General features: G+C 51.9%; 1 protein-coding gene across 2 annotated transcripts in view; it reads right to left on the bottom strand.

The window, feature by feature from the left end:
* The window catches only part of ECPAS (Ecm29 proteasome adaptor and scaffold), a 286,613-nt gene that overhangs the window by 133,399 nt on the left and 137,332 nt on the right, over positions 1–15,882 (bottom strand). For both annotated transcript variants that reach the window (XM_075316050.1, XM_075316054.1), the window contains 2 exons: positions 14,882–15,051; positions 13,559–13,660 (listed from right to left, as the gene is read on the bottom strand). In XM_075316050.1, the coding sequence (XP_075172165.1) occupies positions 13,559–13,660; positions 14,882–15,051 (272 nt within the window). The remainder of the gene's footprint in view (positions 1–13,558; positions 13,661–14,881; positions 15,052–15,882) is intronic.

Below are 15,882 nucleotides of genomic sequence, written 5' to 3'. Positions count from 1 at the left end.
CAGAAGTTGCAGTCACAAGATGGCACAAGTATATGAGATCTAGAACGAGGCTCTCATAGAGGTGTATTGAGTTGTGACCAGCATCGGACTGGCTACCGGAGGAATCTTCAGTAATGCCAGGCCTGGATTCAGTTACCTGCATTGAACTCCGGAACTCTCACCTGCAGCCAGGACTGATCTCAGAGTTTGCAGGACTGCACCGCAAGCGCCGAGTGATTGATTCCCCAGCGATTGCGGTTCAGTTCATAACAGCTGCGGACAGCCCAGGCTGCAATCCTGAGTTCAGGTGAGAACACTGGAGATCACCCCGGTCTGTCTGCAGCTGTCATGAAGTGAACCGCAATCACCGGGAAATCAATCACTCAGCGCTCGCGGTTCAGTCTAGGCTGCACTCTGGAGTTCAGGTGAGAGCTCCGGAGTTCAGTGCAGGTAACTGAATCCAGGCCTGGCATTACTGGAGATTCCTCCGGTAGCCAGTCCGAGGCTGATTGTGAACCCTTGTGCGCTCCATGAACCACTGGAGTAATCAGCTGGTCACAAACTGCCTGAAACAGACGGAAGCGAAGGCAGTAACAGATGGACGCCAGAAGGTGAATAAAAGACTAGACACGAATGACTTAGATTTAAAGCACTATTTTAGTGGTGAAATAAAAAAATGCTTTAACCTTAGGATATATTCACAAGCAGATTTTTTGTTTTTCTTAAAATGTACATATTGTAATTCTGTTTCTTCAAAAATGTTGACCCATTTATGTTCTATAGCTTCTGGGTTTCATTGTAAATAGCTGGCTATAAAAAAGAGAATTTTGTTTACTTACCGTAAATTCTTTTTCTTATAGTTCCGTCTTGGGAGACCCAGACCTTGGGTGTTTAGCTTCTGCCTCCGGAGGACACACAAAGTACTACACCTAAAAGGTGTAGCTCCTCCCTCTGAGCCTATACACCCCCTGGTGAACCAGTCACAGCCAGTTTAGTGCAAAAGCTGAAGGAGTATAGCCACCCACAAGTAGAACAGAGCAAGAGCCGGAACAACCGGAGACTCTGTCCACGACAACAGCATGTGAAAACACACGGAACAAGGAAATTGCCAACAGGCAACAGGGAGGGTGCTGGGTCTCCCAAGACGGAACTATAAGAAAAAGAATTTACGGTAAGTAAACAAAATTCTCTTTTTCTTTATCGTTCCTTTGGGAGACCCAGACCGTGGGACGTTCCAAAGCAGTCCCTGGGTGGGAAATAAACATAAAAACTAAGAAGTAGGCAGAAACCTAACTTCACAAATGGGCGACCGCCGCCTGAAGGATGCGTCTGCCCAAGCTCGCATCTGCCGAAGCATGAGCATGCACTTGGTAGTGCTTTGAGAAGGTATGCAGACTAGCCCAAGTGGCAGCCTGACAGACTTGTTGAGCCGTAGCCTGGTGCCGAAAAGCCCAAGAGGCACCGACAGCCCTGGTCGAGTGCGCTGTGATCCCCGGCGGGGGAGGCACCTGCGAACTTTGGTAGGCGTCCGAAATGGTCGACCTAATCCAACGGGCTAAGGTCAACTTAGAAGCAGGGAGGCGCTTGCGCCGACCTGTCGTTAGCACAAAAAGAGAGGTGCACCGCCTAAGCGCAGCGGTGCGAGACACATAGATCCGGAGAGCACGCACCAGATCTAGAGTATGTAGAGCTTTTTCAAAGCGATGAACAGGGGCCGGACAGAAGGAAGGTAAGGTAATGTCCTGGTTAAGGTGGAAGGGAGAGACCACCTTAGGAAGAAAGTCCGGGGTCGGACGGAGAACCACCTTGTCTTGATGAAAGACTAAAAAAGGCGACTCCGAGGAGAGCGCAGCCAAATCAGAAACTCTCCTGAGAGAAGTTATAGCAACCAGAAAGGCCACTTTCTGTGAGAGACGGTACAAAGAAACCTCCCTAAGGGGCTCAAAGGGGAGTTTCTGCAAGACCGTGAGAACCAAGTTAAGGTCCCAGGGGTCCAAGGGCCGCCGGTAAGGCGGGATAATGTGAGACGCGCCCTGCATGAAGGTGCGGACCTGAGCCAGCCGAGCGAGACGCCGCTGGAACAGGACTGACAGGGCCGAAACCTGTCCCTTGAGAGAGTTGAGGGACAGACCTAGCTGCAGACCGGACTGTAGAAAAGACAGAAGGGTCGGCAAGGAGAATGGCCAAGGAGAATGGCCGGTAGAGCAACACCAGGACAGGAAAATTTTCCAAGTCCTGTGATAGATCTTAGCGGACGAAGACTTACGGGCCCGAGTCATAGTGGAGATGACTTCAGGAGGAATACCAGAAGCCGTCAAAATCCAGGACTCAAGAGCCACGCCGTCAATTTGAGGGCCGCAGAATTCGGGCGGAAGAACGGACCTTGCGAGAGTAGGTCTGGACGGTCCGGGAGAGGCCACGGCATCTCTACGGACAGTTGGAGCAGGTCCGGATACCAAGCTCGCCTGGGCCAGTCCGGTGCAATGAGGATGATTCGACGACCCTCCATTCTGATCTTGCGCAGGACTCTGGGCAAGAGGGCTAGAGGGGGAAACACGTAGGACAGACGAAACTGGGACCAGTCCTGAACCAGAGCGTCCGCGGCGAAGGCCTGAGGATCGCGGGAGCGAGCCACGTAGACAGGAACTTTGTTGTTGTGACGGGATGCCATTAGGTCTACGTCCGGAGTGCCCCATTTGCGGCAGATCGACTGAAATACTGCCGGGTGCAGGGACCACTCGCCACCGTCCACGCTTTGACGGCTGAAATAATCTGCCTCCCAGTTGTCCACGCCTGGGATATGGACTGCGGATATGGTGGACCTGGAGTCCTCCGCCCATTGAAGAATGCGTTGTACCTCCATCATTGCCAGGCGGCTGCGTGTCCCGCCTTGATGGTTGATGTAGGCAACCGCTGTCGCGTTGTCTGACTGGACTCGAATGTGCCTGCCCGCCAGCAGATGGTGAAATGCTAGGAGAGCTAGAAGTACGGCTCTGATTTCCAGCACATTGATTGAAAGGGCTGACTCGGACGGAGTCCAAGTGCCTTGTGCTCTGTGGTGGAGACATACCGCTCCCCAGCCGGATAGACTGGCATCCGTGGTGAGAATCACCCAGGACGGGGCCAGGAAGGAACGCCCTTGGGACAGGGAGAGGGGCCGAAGCCACCACTGAAGAGAGCTCTTGGTCCGTGGCGACAGAGCCACTGACTTGTGTAAGGAGGAAGGCCGCTTGTCCCAACAGCGGAGAATGTCCAGCTGCAGGGGGCGCAGATGGAACTGGGCAAAGGGAACAGCCTCCATGGACGCCACCATTTGACCCAGCACCTGCATCAGACGCCTGAGGGTATAACGGCGGGGCCTCAGGAGAGAGCGCACCGCCAACTGGAGTGACAGCTGTTTGACTAAGGGCAACTTCACAAGTGCCGGCAGAGTATCGAACTGCATCCCTAGGTACGTGAGACTCTGGGTCGGAGTCAAAGTGGATTTGGGAAGATTGACAAGCCACCCGAATTGGGCTAGAGTGCTGAGAGTGAGCGAGACACTCCGCTGACAGTCTGCGCTGGATGGAACCTTGACTAGAAGGTCGTCCATATAAGGGAGCACTGCCAACCCCTGGAGGTGCAGAACCGCAATCACTGCTGCCATGACCTTGGTGAATACCCGAGGGGCCGTGGCTAACCCGAAGGGGAGAGCCACGAATTGGAAGTGATCGTTTCCTATTGCAAAGCGTAGCCAACGCTGGTGTGAAACTGCAATTGGCACATGCAGATAGGCATCTCTGATGTCGATGGACGCCAGGAAATCCCCTTGGGTCACTGAGGCAATGACTGATTGCAGGGACTCCATGCGAAAGTGCCGCACCCGAACATGCTTGTTGAGAAGCTTGAGATCCAGGATGGAACTAGGAAGAGGTTTGAGTAAAAACCTCTGAACCGTTCCCGGGCGGGATCTGGTACAATTACGCCGTTGGCCTGCAAGGCTTCCACGGCCTGCAAGAAGGCGGCGGCCCTGGAGCAGGGGGGAGTTGAGAGAAAAAATCTGTTTGGCGGGCTGGAAGAGAATTCTATCCTGAAGCCGTGAGAGATGATATCTCTCACCCACTGATCAGAGACTTGTTGAAACCAAGCGTCGCCAAAGTGGGAGAGCCTGCCACCGACTAAGGACGTGGCTGGAGCGGGCCGAGAGTCACGAGGAAGCTGCCTTAGTGGCAGAACCTCCTGCGGTCTTCTGCTGACGCGCTCTGGAGCGCCAGTGGGATTTCTGGTCCTTGGCTGAGTTAGCGGACGAGGCGGAGGGCTTAGAGGACGACCAGTTGGAGGAACGAAAGGAGCGAAACCTCGACTGAATCCTACCCTGGGCAGGTTTTCTGGTCTTGGTTTCTGGCATGGAAGTACTCTTCCCGCCAGTAGCCTCTTTAATAATTTCATCCAGCTGTTCACCGAACAGCCGGGAACCAGCAAAAGGGAGCCCAGCAAGGTACTTCTTTGAAGAAGCATCTGCCTTCCACTCTCGAAGCCACAAGATCCTGCGGATAACAAGGGAATTAGCCGAAGCCACCGCAGTGCGGTGAGAAGCCTCTAGCATGGCACACATGGCATAGGAAGAAAAAGCTGAAGCTTGAGAAGTTAAGGCAACCATCTCGGGCATAGATTCCCTGGTGAGGGAATGCATCTCCTCCAGACTAGCAGAGATGGCTTTGAGGGCCCACACTGCTGCAAAAGTTGGGGAAAACGCGGCCCCCACCGCTTCATACAAGGAATTGGCCAGAAGGTCAATCTGACGGTCAGTGGCATCCTTAAGGGAAGTGCCATCAGCCACCGACACAACGGTCTGGGCTGAGAGCCTAGACACCGGAGGGTCTACCTTTGGAGAGTGAGCCCACTCCTTGACCACCTCAGGTGGAAGGGAAAACGGTCATCAGAACCACGCTTTGGGAAGCGTTTGTCAGGACAGGCCCTGGGTTTGCTCACAGCGGCCTGAAAACTGGAGTGGTTAAAGAACACACTCTTTACTCTCTTAGGCGAGGTAAACTGGTGCTTTTCTGCCAGAGAGGGTTGCTCCTCTGATACTGGCGGATTGAGATCCAGTACAGAATTAAAGGAAGCAATCTAGTCACTAAGGTCCGAGTCACCCTCGGAAGGATCAATGGGGCACATGGAGTTAGCCTCCGAGCCCCCTGTATAGGCATCCTCCTCATCCTGCGAGTCCTCAGCCCTTGAATCAGATCCACGGGATGAGGAGGGAGAGGGAACCCTGCGGAGCCTCTTAGGAGGACGGGGCCTGTGCCCTGATGATGAATCCTCTGTGAGCTCCAGTGGACGGAGGTCAGAGGATAGGGATCCTAAAGGACCCTTAGCAAGAGCATTAGAAGCACCCTGTGAAGGGGGCTGATGCATATTCATCAAAGTCCTGGACAGAAGTCCCATGGACTCAGCAAATGACTGGGAGATAGACCTAGAGAAGGACTCTACCCAGGCCGGGGGTTCAGCCACAGGTGCAGGAGCAGCCTGAGAGACCACTGGGGCCGAGACTCCAGGCCGTGGCACCTCCAAGTTAGAGCAGACATCACAATGTGGATAGGTGCTCGGTTCAGGCAGCAGGAGCTTACATGCAGCGCATGCAGTATAAAGCTTTGGAGCCTTGCTCCTCGTGTGAGACATGCTGCTTGAGTGGGGGAAACAGCTTCTACAAAGAGAATGAACCCCAGGGAGTATATAGCAGAGGTCCACAACCGGAGATCGGCTGTGGCATACCAGACCGCTGGAAGCGGTGTCGCGTGCCCTCCAGATCCCGAAGCCCGGACCCCCAATGCACAGCACCTCAGCAGGGATGCAAAGTGCAGGATGGCCCAGAGCAGAGTGAACCCTGCCCAAGAAAACGGCCGCCGGAGCGAAGAGAGGGGCGGACGGGGGCGTCCCTCGGAATCTGGAGGGCCATAGAGGCCTGCAGGGTGGGAGTCGCGCACAAGCAGTGGGGAGTGTCCCTCCCCTGTGCAGGACGGCCGCCGGGAGGGGCCATGCCTGTCCCTCTGCATGAGTGACATGCGAGGGCAGGTAACAGAAACTAGGCCTCCGGCGAAGCCGGGGCCTAAATTTGAGCAGCGAGGCCGACGCGCAGGCACCATCGTCGCGGTTCTCGGGCGAAAAGCCAGAGGACCCGCCGGAAATGCCAAAAAAACCCCACAGCAAACACACTCTCCCCACACAATAAAGGACAGGGACCCCCAACATATGAACGTCTCAAGATACTTAGCTGCTGAGACGCAGGGCCAGGTCCCTGGGGGTGAGTGCTCCGGTCCAGCAGGGTCCTCAAGGGGCTGTGGACGGAGACCGGTCTCCTGCCAGGCATGGAGACCGTGCTGGCTCCCACTTCAATCCAGAGTCCAGGAAAGATGGTGAAGGAGCACGGCATGTAAGGCTCCAGCCTTGGAAATCAACCTTACAACACCACCGACACAGTGGGGTGAGAAGGGATATGCCGGGAGTCCAGACGTGGACCCGCTTTTCTTCAATCTTCTTCCAAAAAAAAAAGAAAAAGGAAAAATCATATGAGAATGCATGTGTGGATGTATGCCTCCAGAACACAAAGCGATAAACTGGCTGTGACTGGTTCACCAGGGGGTGTATAGGCTCAGAGGGAGGAGCTACACCTTTTAGGTGTAGTACTTTGTGTGTCCTCCGGAGGCAGAAGCTAAACACCCAAGGTCTGGGTCTCCCAAAGGAACGATAAAGAAATACGATAACGGTGAATATGTCAAGTGTGTTCTGACAGCAGGGTCTGTAACTACCAATATGTAACTATACAATCATTTTTAGAACAAAATACAAGCACTTAAGCATAAAGCAATTTCTGTGAGGTACAGACAACCTGGTTATATGTGTAGCATTAATGTAAATCCACAGGACCCCTACCTAGAGGTGGTGTCAACTGCTGGACAATCCCAGTTTCATCAATTTAGGACCCTGTATAAAATAAAAACAGGGTATACTCACCTCCTGCACTTGTGCCATTCCAGCGATGTCGGCCCTGCTGTTCCTGGAGAATGAACTGACTTGTGTAATGTGCAGGCTGTAGCCGTTTAGCGGCCATATATCGCAAGAAAGGGGACGATGCATAGGGTGAGTATACTCAGATTCTATTTTATAAGTTGTCCTGAATTTATTAAACTGGGGTTGTCCAGTAGTGGACAACCCCTTTAACAAGTCAAGCAGCATAAAATATGCAAGTGTATGGATGCAAAAGAAGGGAATTTTGTTTACTTACCGTAAATTCCTTTTCTTCTAGCTCCTATTGGGAGACCCAGACAATTGGGTGTATAGCTTCTGCCTCCGGAGGCCACACAAAGTATTACACTTTAAAAAGTGTAACCCCTCCCCTCTGCCTATACACCCTCCCGTGCATCACGGGCTCCTCAGTTTTGGTGCAAAAGCAGGAAGGAGGAAACTTATAAATTGGTCTAAGGTAAATTCAATCCGAAGGATGTTCGGAGAACTGAAAACCATGAACCAAAAGAACCATTCAACATGAACAACATGTGTACACAAAAGAACAAACAGCCCGAAGGGAACAGGGGCGGGTGCTGGGTCTCCCAATAGGAGCTAGAAGAAAAGGAATTTACGGTAAGTAAACAAAATTCCCTTCTTTGTCGCTCCATTGGGAGACCCAGACAATTGGGACGTCCAAAAGCAGTCCCTGGGTGGGTAAAAGAATACCTCGATAAAAAGAGCCGAAACGACCCCCTCTTACAGGTGGGCAACCGACGCCTGAAGGACTCGCCTACCTAGACTGGCGTCTGCCGAAGCATAGGTATGCACCTGATAGTGTTTCGTGAAAGTGTGCAGACTAGACCAGGTAGCTGCCTGACACACCTGCTGAGCCATAGCCCGGTGCTGCAATGCCCAGGACGCACCCACGGCTCTGGTAGAATGGGCTTTCAGCCCCAAAGGAAGCGGAAGCCCAGAAGAACGGTAGGCTTCAAGAATCGGTTCCTTGATCCACCGAGCCAAGGTTGACTTGGAAGCCTGCGAACCCTTACGCTGGCCAGCGACAAGGACAAAGAGCGCATCTGAACGGCGCAGGGGCGCCGTGCGAGACACGTAGAACCGGAGTGCTCTCACTAGATCTAATGAGTGCAAATCCTTTTCACATTGGTGAATTGGATTAGGGCAAAATGAAGGTAAGGAGATATCCTGATTGAGATGAAAAAGAGATACCACCTTAGGGAGAAATTCCGGAACAGGACGCAGAACCACCTTATCCTGGTGAAAAACCAGGAAGGGGGCTTTGCATGACAAAGCTGCCAGCTCCGACACTCTACGGAGTGATGTAACTGCCACTAGAAATGCCACCTTCTGCGAAAGACGTGATAAAGAGACATCCCGCAGCGGCTCGAAAGGTGGTTTCTGAAGAGCCGTTAGCACCCTGTTAAGATCCCAGGGTTCCAGCGGACGCTTGTAAGGTGGGACTATGTGGCAAACTCCCTGCAGGAACGTGCGGACCTGCGGAAGCCTGGCCAGACGCTTTTGAAAAAATACGGATAGCGCCGATACTTGTCCCTTGAGAGAACCGAGTGACAAACCCTTGTCCATTCCGGATTGAAGGAATGAAAGAAAAGTGGGTAAGGCAAAAGGCCAGGGAGTAAAACCATTATCAGAACACCAGGATAAGAAGATCCTCCAAGACCTGTAACAGATCTTGGCGGACGTTGGTTTCCTGGCCTGTCTCATGGTGGCAATGACATCCTGAGATAACCCTGAAGACGCTAGGAGCCAGGACTCAATGGCCACACAGTCAGGTTGGGGGCCGCAGAATTCAGATGGAAAAACGGCCCTTGTGACAGCAAGTCTGGGCGGTCTGGAAGCGCCCACGGTTGACCCACCGTGAGATGCCACAGATCCGGGTACCACGACCGCCTCGGCCAATCTGGAGCGACGAGAATGGCGCGACGGCAGTCGGACCTGATTTTGCGCAACACTCTGGGCAGCATCGCCAGAGGAGGAAATACATAAGGCAGTCGAAACTGCGACCAATCCTGAACTAATGCGTCCGCCGCCAGAGCTCTGTGATCTTGAGACCGGGCCATGAATGTCGGGACTTTGTGGTTGTGCCGTGACGCCATAAGATCGACGTCCGGCGTTCCCCAGCGGCGACAGATCTCTCGAAACACGTCTGGGTGAAGAGACCATTCCCCCGCGTCCATGCCCTGACGACTGAGAAAATCTGCTTCCCAGTTTTCTACGCCCGGGATGTGAACTGCGGAGATGGTGGAGGCTGTGGCTTCCACCCACTGCAGAATCCGCCGGACTTCCTGGAAGGCTTGACGACTGCGAGTGCCGCCTTGGTGGTTGATGTATGCGACGGCAGTGGCGTTGTCCGACTGGATACGGATCTGCCTGCCCTCCAGCCACCGATGAAAGGCCAATAGGGCTAGATACACTGCCCTTATCTCCAGAATATTGATCTGAAGGGATGACTCTACCGGAGTCCAGGTTCCCTGAGCCCTGTGGTGGAGGAAAACCGCTCCCCACCCTGACAGGCTCGCGTCCGTGGTGACCACAGCCCAGGTTGGGGGTAGGAAGGATTTTCCTTGCGATAGAGAATTGGGAAGGAGCCACCACTGAAAAAAACGTCTTGGTTGCAAGGGAAAGCGAGACGTTCCTGTCGAGGGAAGTCGACCTCCTGTCCCATTTGCGGAGAATGTCCCACTGGAGTGGCCGCAGATGGAATTGCGCGAAGGGCACTGCCTCCATCGCTGCCACCATCTTCCCCAGGAAGTGCATGAGGCGCCTTAAGGGGTGTGACTGACCCCGAAGAAGTGATTGCACCCCTGCCTGCAGAGAAAGCTGTTTGTCCAGCGGTAGCTTGACTACCGCTGACTGTGTATGAAACTCCATCCCGAGGTAAGTCAGTGATTGGGTCGGTGTCAACTTGGATTTTGGGAAGTTGATGATCCACCCGAACTGCTGGAGAGTCGCCAGAGCTACGGTAAGGCTGTTTTGACACGCCACCTGAGAAGGTGCCCTGACTAGGAGATCTTCTAAGTAGGGAATCACCGAGTGGCCCTGAGAGTGTAGGACCGCCACAACGGATGCCATGACCTTGGTGAACACCCGTGGGGCTGTCGCTAGGCCGAAAGGCAATGCAACGAACTGAAGGTGTTCGTCCCCGATGGCGAAACGCAAGAAGCGTTGATGTTCGGGTGCGATCGGCACATGGAGATAAGCATCCTTGATGTCGATCGATGCTAGGAAGTCTCCTTGTGACATCGATGCGATGACCGAGCGGAGAGATTCCATCCGAAACCGTCTGGTGCTCACATGTCTGTTGAGTAGTTTGAGGTCCAGAACGGGACGGAATGAACCGTCCTTCTTTGGCACCACGAACAAGTTGGAGTAAAAGCCGCGACCATGTTCCTGAGGGGGAACAGGGATCACAACTCCTTCTGTCTTCAGAGCGTCCACCGCCTGAAAAAGTGCGTCGGCCCGATCGGGGGCGGAGAGGTTCTGAAGAAACGAGTCGGAGGACGAGAGCTGAACTCTATCCTGTAACCGTGAGACAGAATGTCTCTCACCCATCGGTCTTGAACATGTGGCCACCAGGCGTCGCAAAAGCGGGAGAGCCTGCCACCGACCGAGGATGCGGTTCGGGGATGCCGAGAGTCATGAAGAGGCCGCCTTGGAGGCATTGCCTCCGGCGGCTTTTTGGGGGCGTGACTTAGTCCGCCACGCATAGGAGTTCCTCTGGCCTTTCTCCGGCCTGCTGGACGAAGAGGATTGGGGCTTGGCGGAGGGACGAAAGGACCGAAACCTCGATTGTATTTTCCGTTGCTGAGGTCTCTTAGGTTTGGATTGGGGTAAGGATGAGTCCTTTCCCTTGGATTCCTTAATAATCTCATCCAATCGTTCGCCAAACAATCGGTCGCCAGAAAACGGCAAACCGGTTAAGAACCTCTTGGAAGCCGAGTCTGCCTTCCATTCGCGCAGCCACATGGCCCTGCGGACTGCCACAGAATTAGCGGATGCCACCGCTGTACGGCTAGCAGAGTCTAGGACTGCGTTCATGGCGTAGGAAGAAAAAGCTGACGCCTGAGAAGTCAAAGACGCAACCTGCGGAGCAGAATTACGTGTGACCGCATTAATCTCAGCCAGACAAGCTGAGATAGCTTGGAGTGCCCACACGGCTGCAAAAGCTGGGGCAAAAGACGCGCCCGTGGCTTCATAGATGGATTTCACCAGGAGCTCTATCTGCCTGTCAGTGGCATCTTTTAGTGATGAGCCATCTGCAACCGATACCACAGATCTAGCCGCCAATCTAGAGACTGGAGGATCCACCTTGGGACATTGAGCCCAACCCTTAACTACGTCAGAGGGGAAGGGGTAACGTGTGTCAGTAAGGAGCTTAGTAAAGCGCTTGTCCGGAACCGCTCTGGGCTTCTGGACAGCATCTCTGAAGTTAGAGTGATCGAAAAACGCACTCCGTGTACGTTTAGGGAACCGAAACTGGTGTTTCTCCTGCTGAGAAGTCGACTCCTCTACAGGTGGAGGCGGGGGAGAAAGATCTAACACCTGGTTGATGGACGAGATAAGGTCATTTACTAAGGCGTCCCCTTCAGGTGTATCAAGATTGAGAGCAACGTCAGGGTCAGAGCCCTGAGCTGCGACATCCGCCTCGTCCTCCAGAGAGTCCTCAAGCTGGGACCCCGAGCAGCGTGAAGAAGTCGGGGAAGATTCCCATCGAGCCCGCTTAGCCGGTCTGGGACTGTGGTCCAGGCAGGAGTCCTCCACGTGAGACCTAGGGCACCCCCTGGGAGCGTGCTGCGGCGCGGACCGAGAGGGGCCTGGAGGCGACGATCCAACAGGGCCCGGGGCCTGTGTAAGGACCGGTCTGGACTGCAAAGCTTCTAGCAGCTTGGCAGACCATTTGTCCATAGACTGAGCCATGGACTGTGAAAGTGACTCAGAGAGTTTCTCAGCAAAAACTGCAAACTCTGTCCCTGCCGCCTGGACAGGGGGAGCAGGGGGATCTACCTGAGCCGAGGGGCCCACTAGTGACCGAGGCTCCGGCTGAGCAAGCAAAACAGGGGTCGAGCATTGCTCACAGTGAGGGTAGGTGGAACCCGCAGGTAACATAGCCGCACAAGAGGTACAGGTCGCAAAAAAACCCTGTGCCTTAGCACCCTTGCTCCTTGTGGACGACATGCTGTTGTCTCCTAGGAGAGTGATCACTGAGGGTATATGGGAAAGGGTATATAGCCCGACCGAACAGAAGTATATATATATATATATATATATATATATATATATATATATATATATAATACGTAACTATTCCGGCACCCTAAGGGGACCAGCACCGGGTGACCGGTGTGGCTTACCGACCGCTAAAAAGCGGAGTGTGTGTCCTCCAGATTCCCTGCCTTAGGCCTCCCAGAGTTGCAGAGCTCTTTCCTGGTAATCCTCCACCGGTAGAATGCCAAAAAAATGGCTGCCGGAGCTCTCTGGGGAGGAGTGGAGCCGTGGGCGGCGCTAGAAAAGTGCGGGAATCTGGGGTCCCCACAGTGATCAGTGAGGGGGGAGGAAACATACAGGATGCTCCGGCCCTCACATCCGACGTCAGGTCGGCAGTCCCGCCCTTACCCCTGACAGGCAGGCCCGGGGGCGGGAGTTTTGCTACTAGGCCGCAATGAAGCCGGGGACTAAATTTAAGACCGCGGCCGACAAGCAGGCGCGGTCGGCGCGGAAGTCCGCCGGTCTTCACAAATCAGCAGCTGCTGCAGCGTCCGGGAAGAAGGCGCTCCATGCACAGCCCCCATGGGGACACAGAGTACCTTAGCGATGCAGGGCCCGGTCCCTGAGGATGAATAGACTCCTGTGCGGCAGATCCCCACAGGGGCTGCGGAGGGAGCACGGTCCCAGTAAATGGATGACCGGTCAGGATCCCACTTCTCCCAGAGCCGCTAAGGGATGGTGAAGGAAAACGGCATGAGGCTCCGGCCTTTGTACCCGCAATGGGTACCTCAACCTTAACAGCACCGCCGCCGTAGTGGGGTGAGAAGGGAACATGCCGGGGGCCCCGTGGGGGCCCAATTTTTTTCCACCGATATAACTAATATGAGAATGCATGAGTGGATGTGTGCCTCCTTCCACACAAAGCATAAAACTGAGGAGCCCGTGATGCACGGGAGGGTGTATAGGCAGAGGGGAGGGGTCACACTTTTAAAGTGTAATACTTTGTGTGGCCTCCGGAGGCAGAAGCTATACACCCAATTGTCTGGGTCTCCCAATGGAGCGACAAAGAAAAGCTTTTTATTTTCAATGTCCATGTTTTTCTGGTACTTGTTTGACGGATCACACCATAGTTTGATGCCAGAAAAAAACGGACATATCTCCATGCAGAGCACATGGACACGTGTGTACGCAGTCATTCAAAAATCACTGATGTGTGCGCAGACTCACTGATTATAATGTGTCTGCGTATGTCCGTGATTCTGGTACGTATAAAAACTAGCACATACGTACCAGAATCACTGACGTGTGAAAGGGGCCTTAGGCTGAGTAGTAAAGTGAATTGGTAACTTACTTCCACCGATTGCATTAATCCTTGCAGAAGCTTCTTCTGATGGGAAAAGTTACCATCCCCAACAGGAAAGTATCCCAGTGTTCTTATAGCCCGTTCTTTAGCCTAAAAAAAAACCAACCAAGGAATCAGCAGTAATACTAAGTATTCTGAATTCTAGTCATTGTCAAAACAGAATTCTTCCATAAATTGAATAAATTACGGTTACGAACACTCCAGGAAGACACAACAGTTTAGACTAGATAGAACTAGAAATACTCACTAAAAAAAAGGATTCTACGAAGTCACAATCTTTATGGTATACATGGTAAAAGTGGTGTGCTCTAATTCTCCTGAGCATATGCCTAAAGAGGTTGTCCGGTCTAAATGACAAGTCTGCAGTCATTCTATGTGACTGCAGATTTATGAATCCTCACATCGAATGCACTGTGTGTTGTGAGGAGTCTCTGATGTCAGAGCCAGAAACGGTGGTCAGGTAGCCACGGTTATGTGATATACATACTCCTGGCCAGAACCTAAAGAGATGGACGCAGCCTCATTTATTGCTAGTGTGTTCTGCAAGGCCATGCACATCTAGTGGGATTCTGGCCCCAGTGTGTGTATATCGCATACTTGCAACCACCTGACCACTGTTCCTGTCTCGGACACCGGAGAATCTTCAAAGCGCACAATGTGTGTGATGTGAGGAATCATAAGTCTGCAGTCATGTAAAGTGAGACATAGCGTGACTGCAGACTTGTCATTTTAAACCGAACAACCCCTTTAAGAAAGCATATAACAAAAGTAGATAAATGTGTGTGGATTTGCGAGTCATGGAAATGGAGAGCATCTAGCTGAAATCAAGTTCTAAAACTAAGCACAGTGTTATAACACTAGCAGGAGGGCCATTATTAAACTGCTGTTCAATAACAGCAACACTACAGCCTACTGTACCACTATAGTAACACGTAGTACCCTTCATAGAGTGCACCAGGTTATCAGCATGCTACCTCTACTAGAATATACATACTCCTAATGAGTTCCCCCAAAATTGGGTTTATTAGGACATAAGGCTTAAAATTGCCAATAGACCAATAAAAAAAAGTTTCTTCAATGAACTAAAAAACACATGACATAGGCAGTTTAAAGCAAACTGCATTTACAAGTCAATACCCAAAGAATGGAATATTTGTACTTCCAACATCTCCGAACATTTTAATAAGATACAATGGAAATCCCTTTCATGCTTACAAGGCCAGGACACTAAGTGCAATATATGTGGCACCAGTCTTCCACTCCATCACATATTAAGCACACATAGGAAATAGTTACTAAAGTACAAGTTACCTTGTTTGTCTCTTTGCCAGAAGGTATCCTGGCCAGAAGACCTTCTACTAGCTGATTTTTGGTGAGCCCAGATCCTTCATCTGGTATTGGCAGAGCCCCATTCCGTCCGATCTCACCCAAAGCCGTTATTGCAGCAATTGACAAAGGCGATCCATTATCCAATAATGTGCCTAGACAAAATAAATATGCCACATATATTTTTGGTGGATGTCCAAATTAAAGACAATCAACTCTAGATAGAATGCATGCGTTTCCCTCATTTACACTCTGAAGATACAGCTACCCAGGGGAACCTGCATTAAAGGGAACGTGTCATCACAAAGTGACCAATTATTTCAATCAGATTTTTATAGGTTGTTTTAATGATCTTGTTTCTTCATATGGACCTTATTTGTTTGTATAGAAATATAGCATAACAGGGCTTCCAAGGGACTTCTCATGATAAGGTGTCCTGGATGTACATGAGGAATAACCCCATTTCTGGCCAATATATAACTTATATCCTCTATTCTCACCAGTTTTCCCCTCTCCATGCTCTACCTGTAACCTGCAATCCACTGTTTGCCGTGGAAAAGTGACGAGCTACAGTGATTTTTCCCATAGACAGACAGGTGGGCTCCTGGTCTTCATTCACTCTTTAGTTCACAAGTACAAGCTGCAATGCATGGAGGACATTATACAGCAGAGCTCAGCTGTTTTGATCTGATTAAAGCTCTGATATCAGGTAATACTTGTCACAGAGTTCTACATGATGTTTTTCTCTCTGCACCCCTTCCTGCTGCTTACTCCCCCCTCTCCATAGATGATTATGGTCTATGTCACATGACCCCTGCAGTCCTGTCTCCTCTAAGCAAGATGGACTTCCGCAGCTTTTTCACAAATAGATGGTGAGTTCCGTACAGGGGGGAAGGGAAGTGATAAGTGAGGAAAGAGGCTGATTTTTCTATTAAGATAAATTATAAAGTTTTTCCCAATCATCTATAAAAGTGATTTATGCAAAG

The sequence above is a fragment of the Anomaloglossus baeobatrachus genome, chromosome 1, assembly GCF_048569485.1.
Source record: "Anomaloglossus baeobatrachus isolate aAnoBae1 chromosome 1, aAnoBae1.hap1, whole genome shotgun sequence".
NCBI lineage: Eukaryota > Metazoa > Chordata > Amphibia > Anura > Aromobatidae > Anomaloglossus > Anomaloglossus baeobatrachus.
The sequence above is the reverse complement of the archived record's forward strand: the minus strand, read 5'-3'. Positions and strand labels throughout refer to the sequence as shown.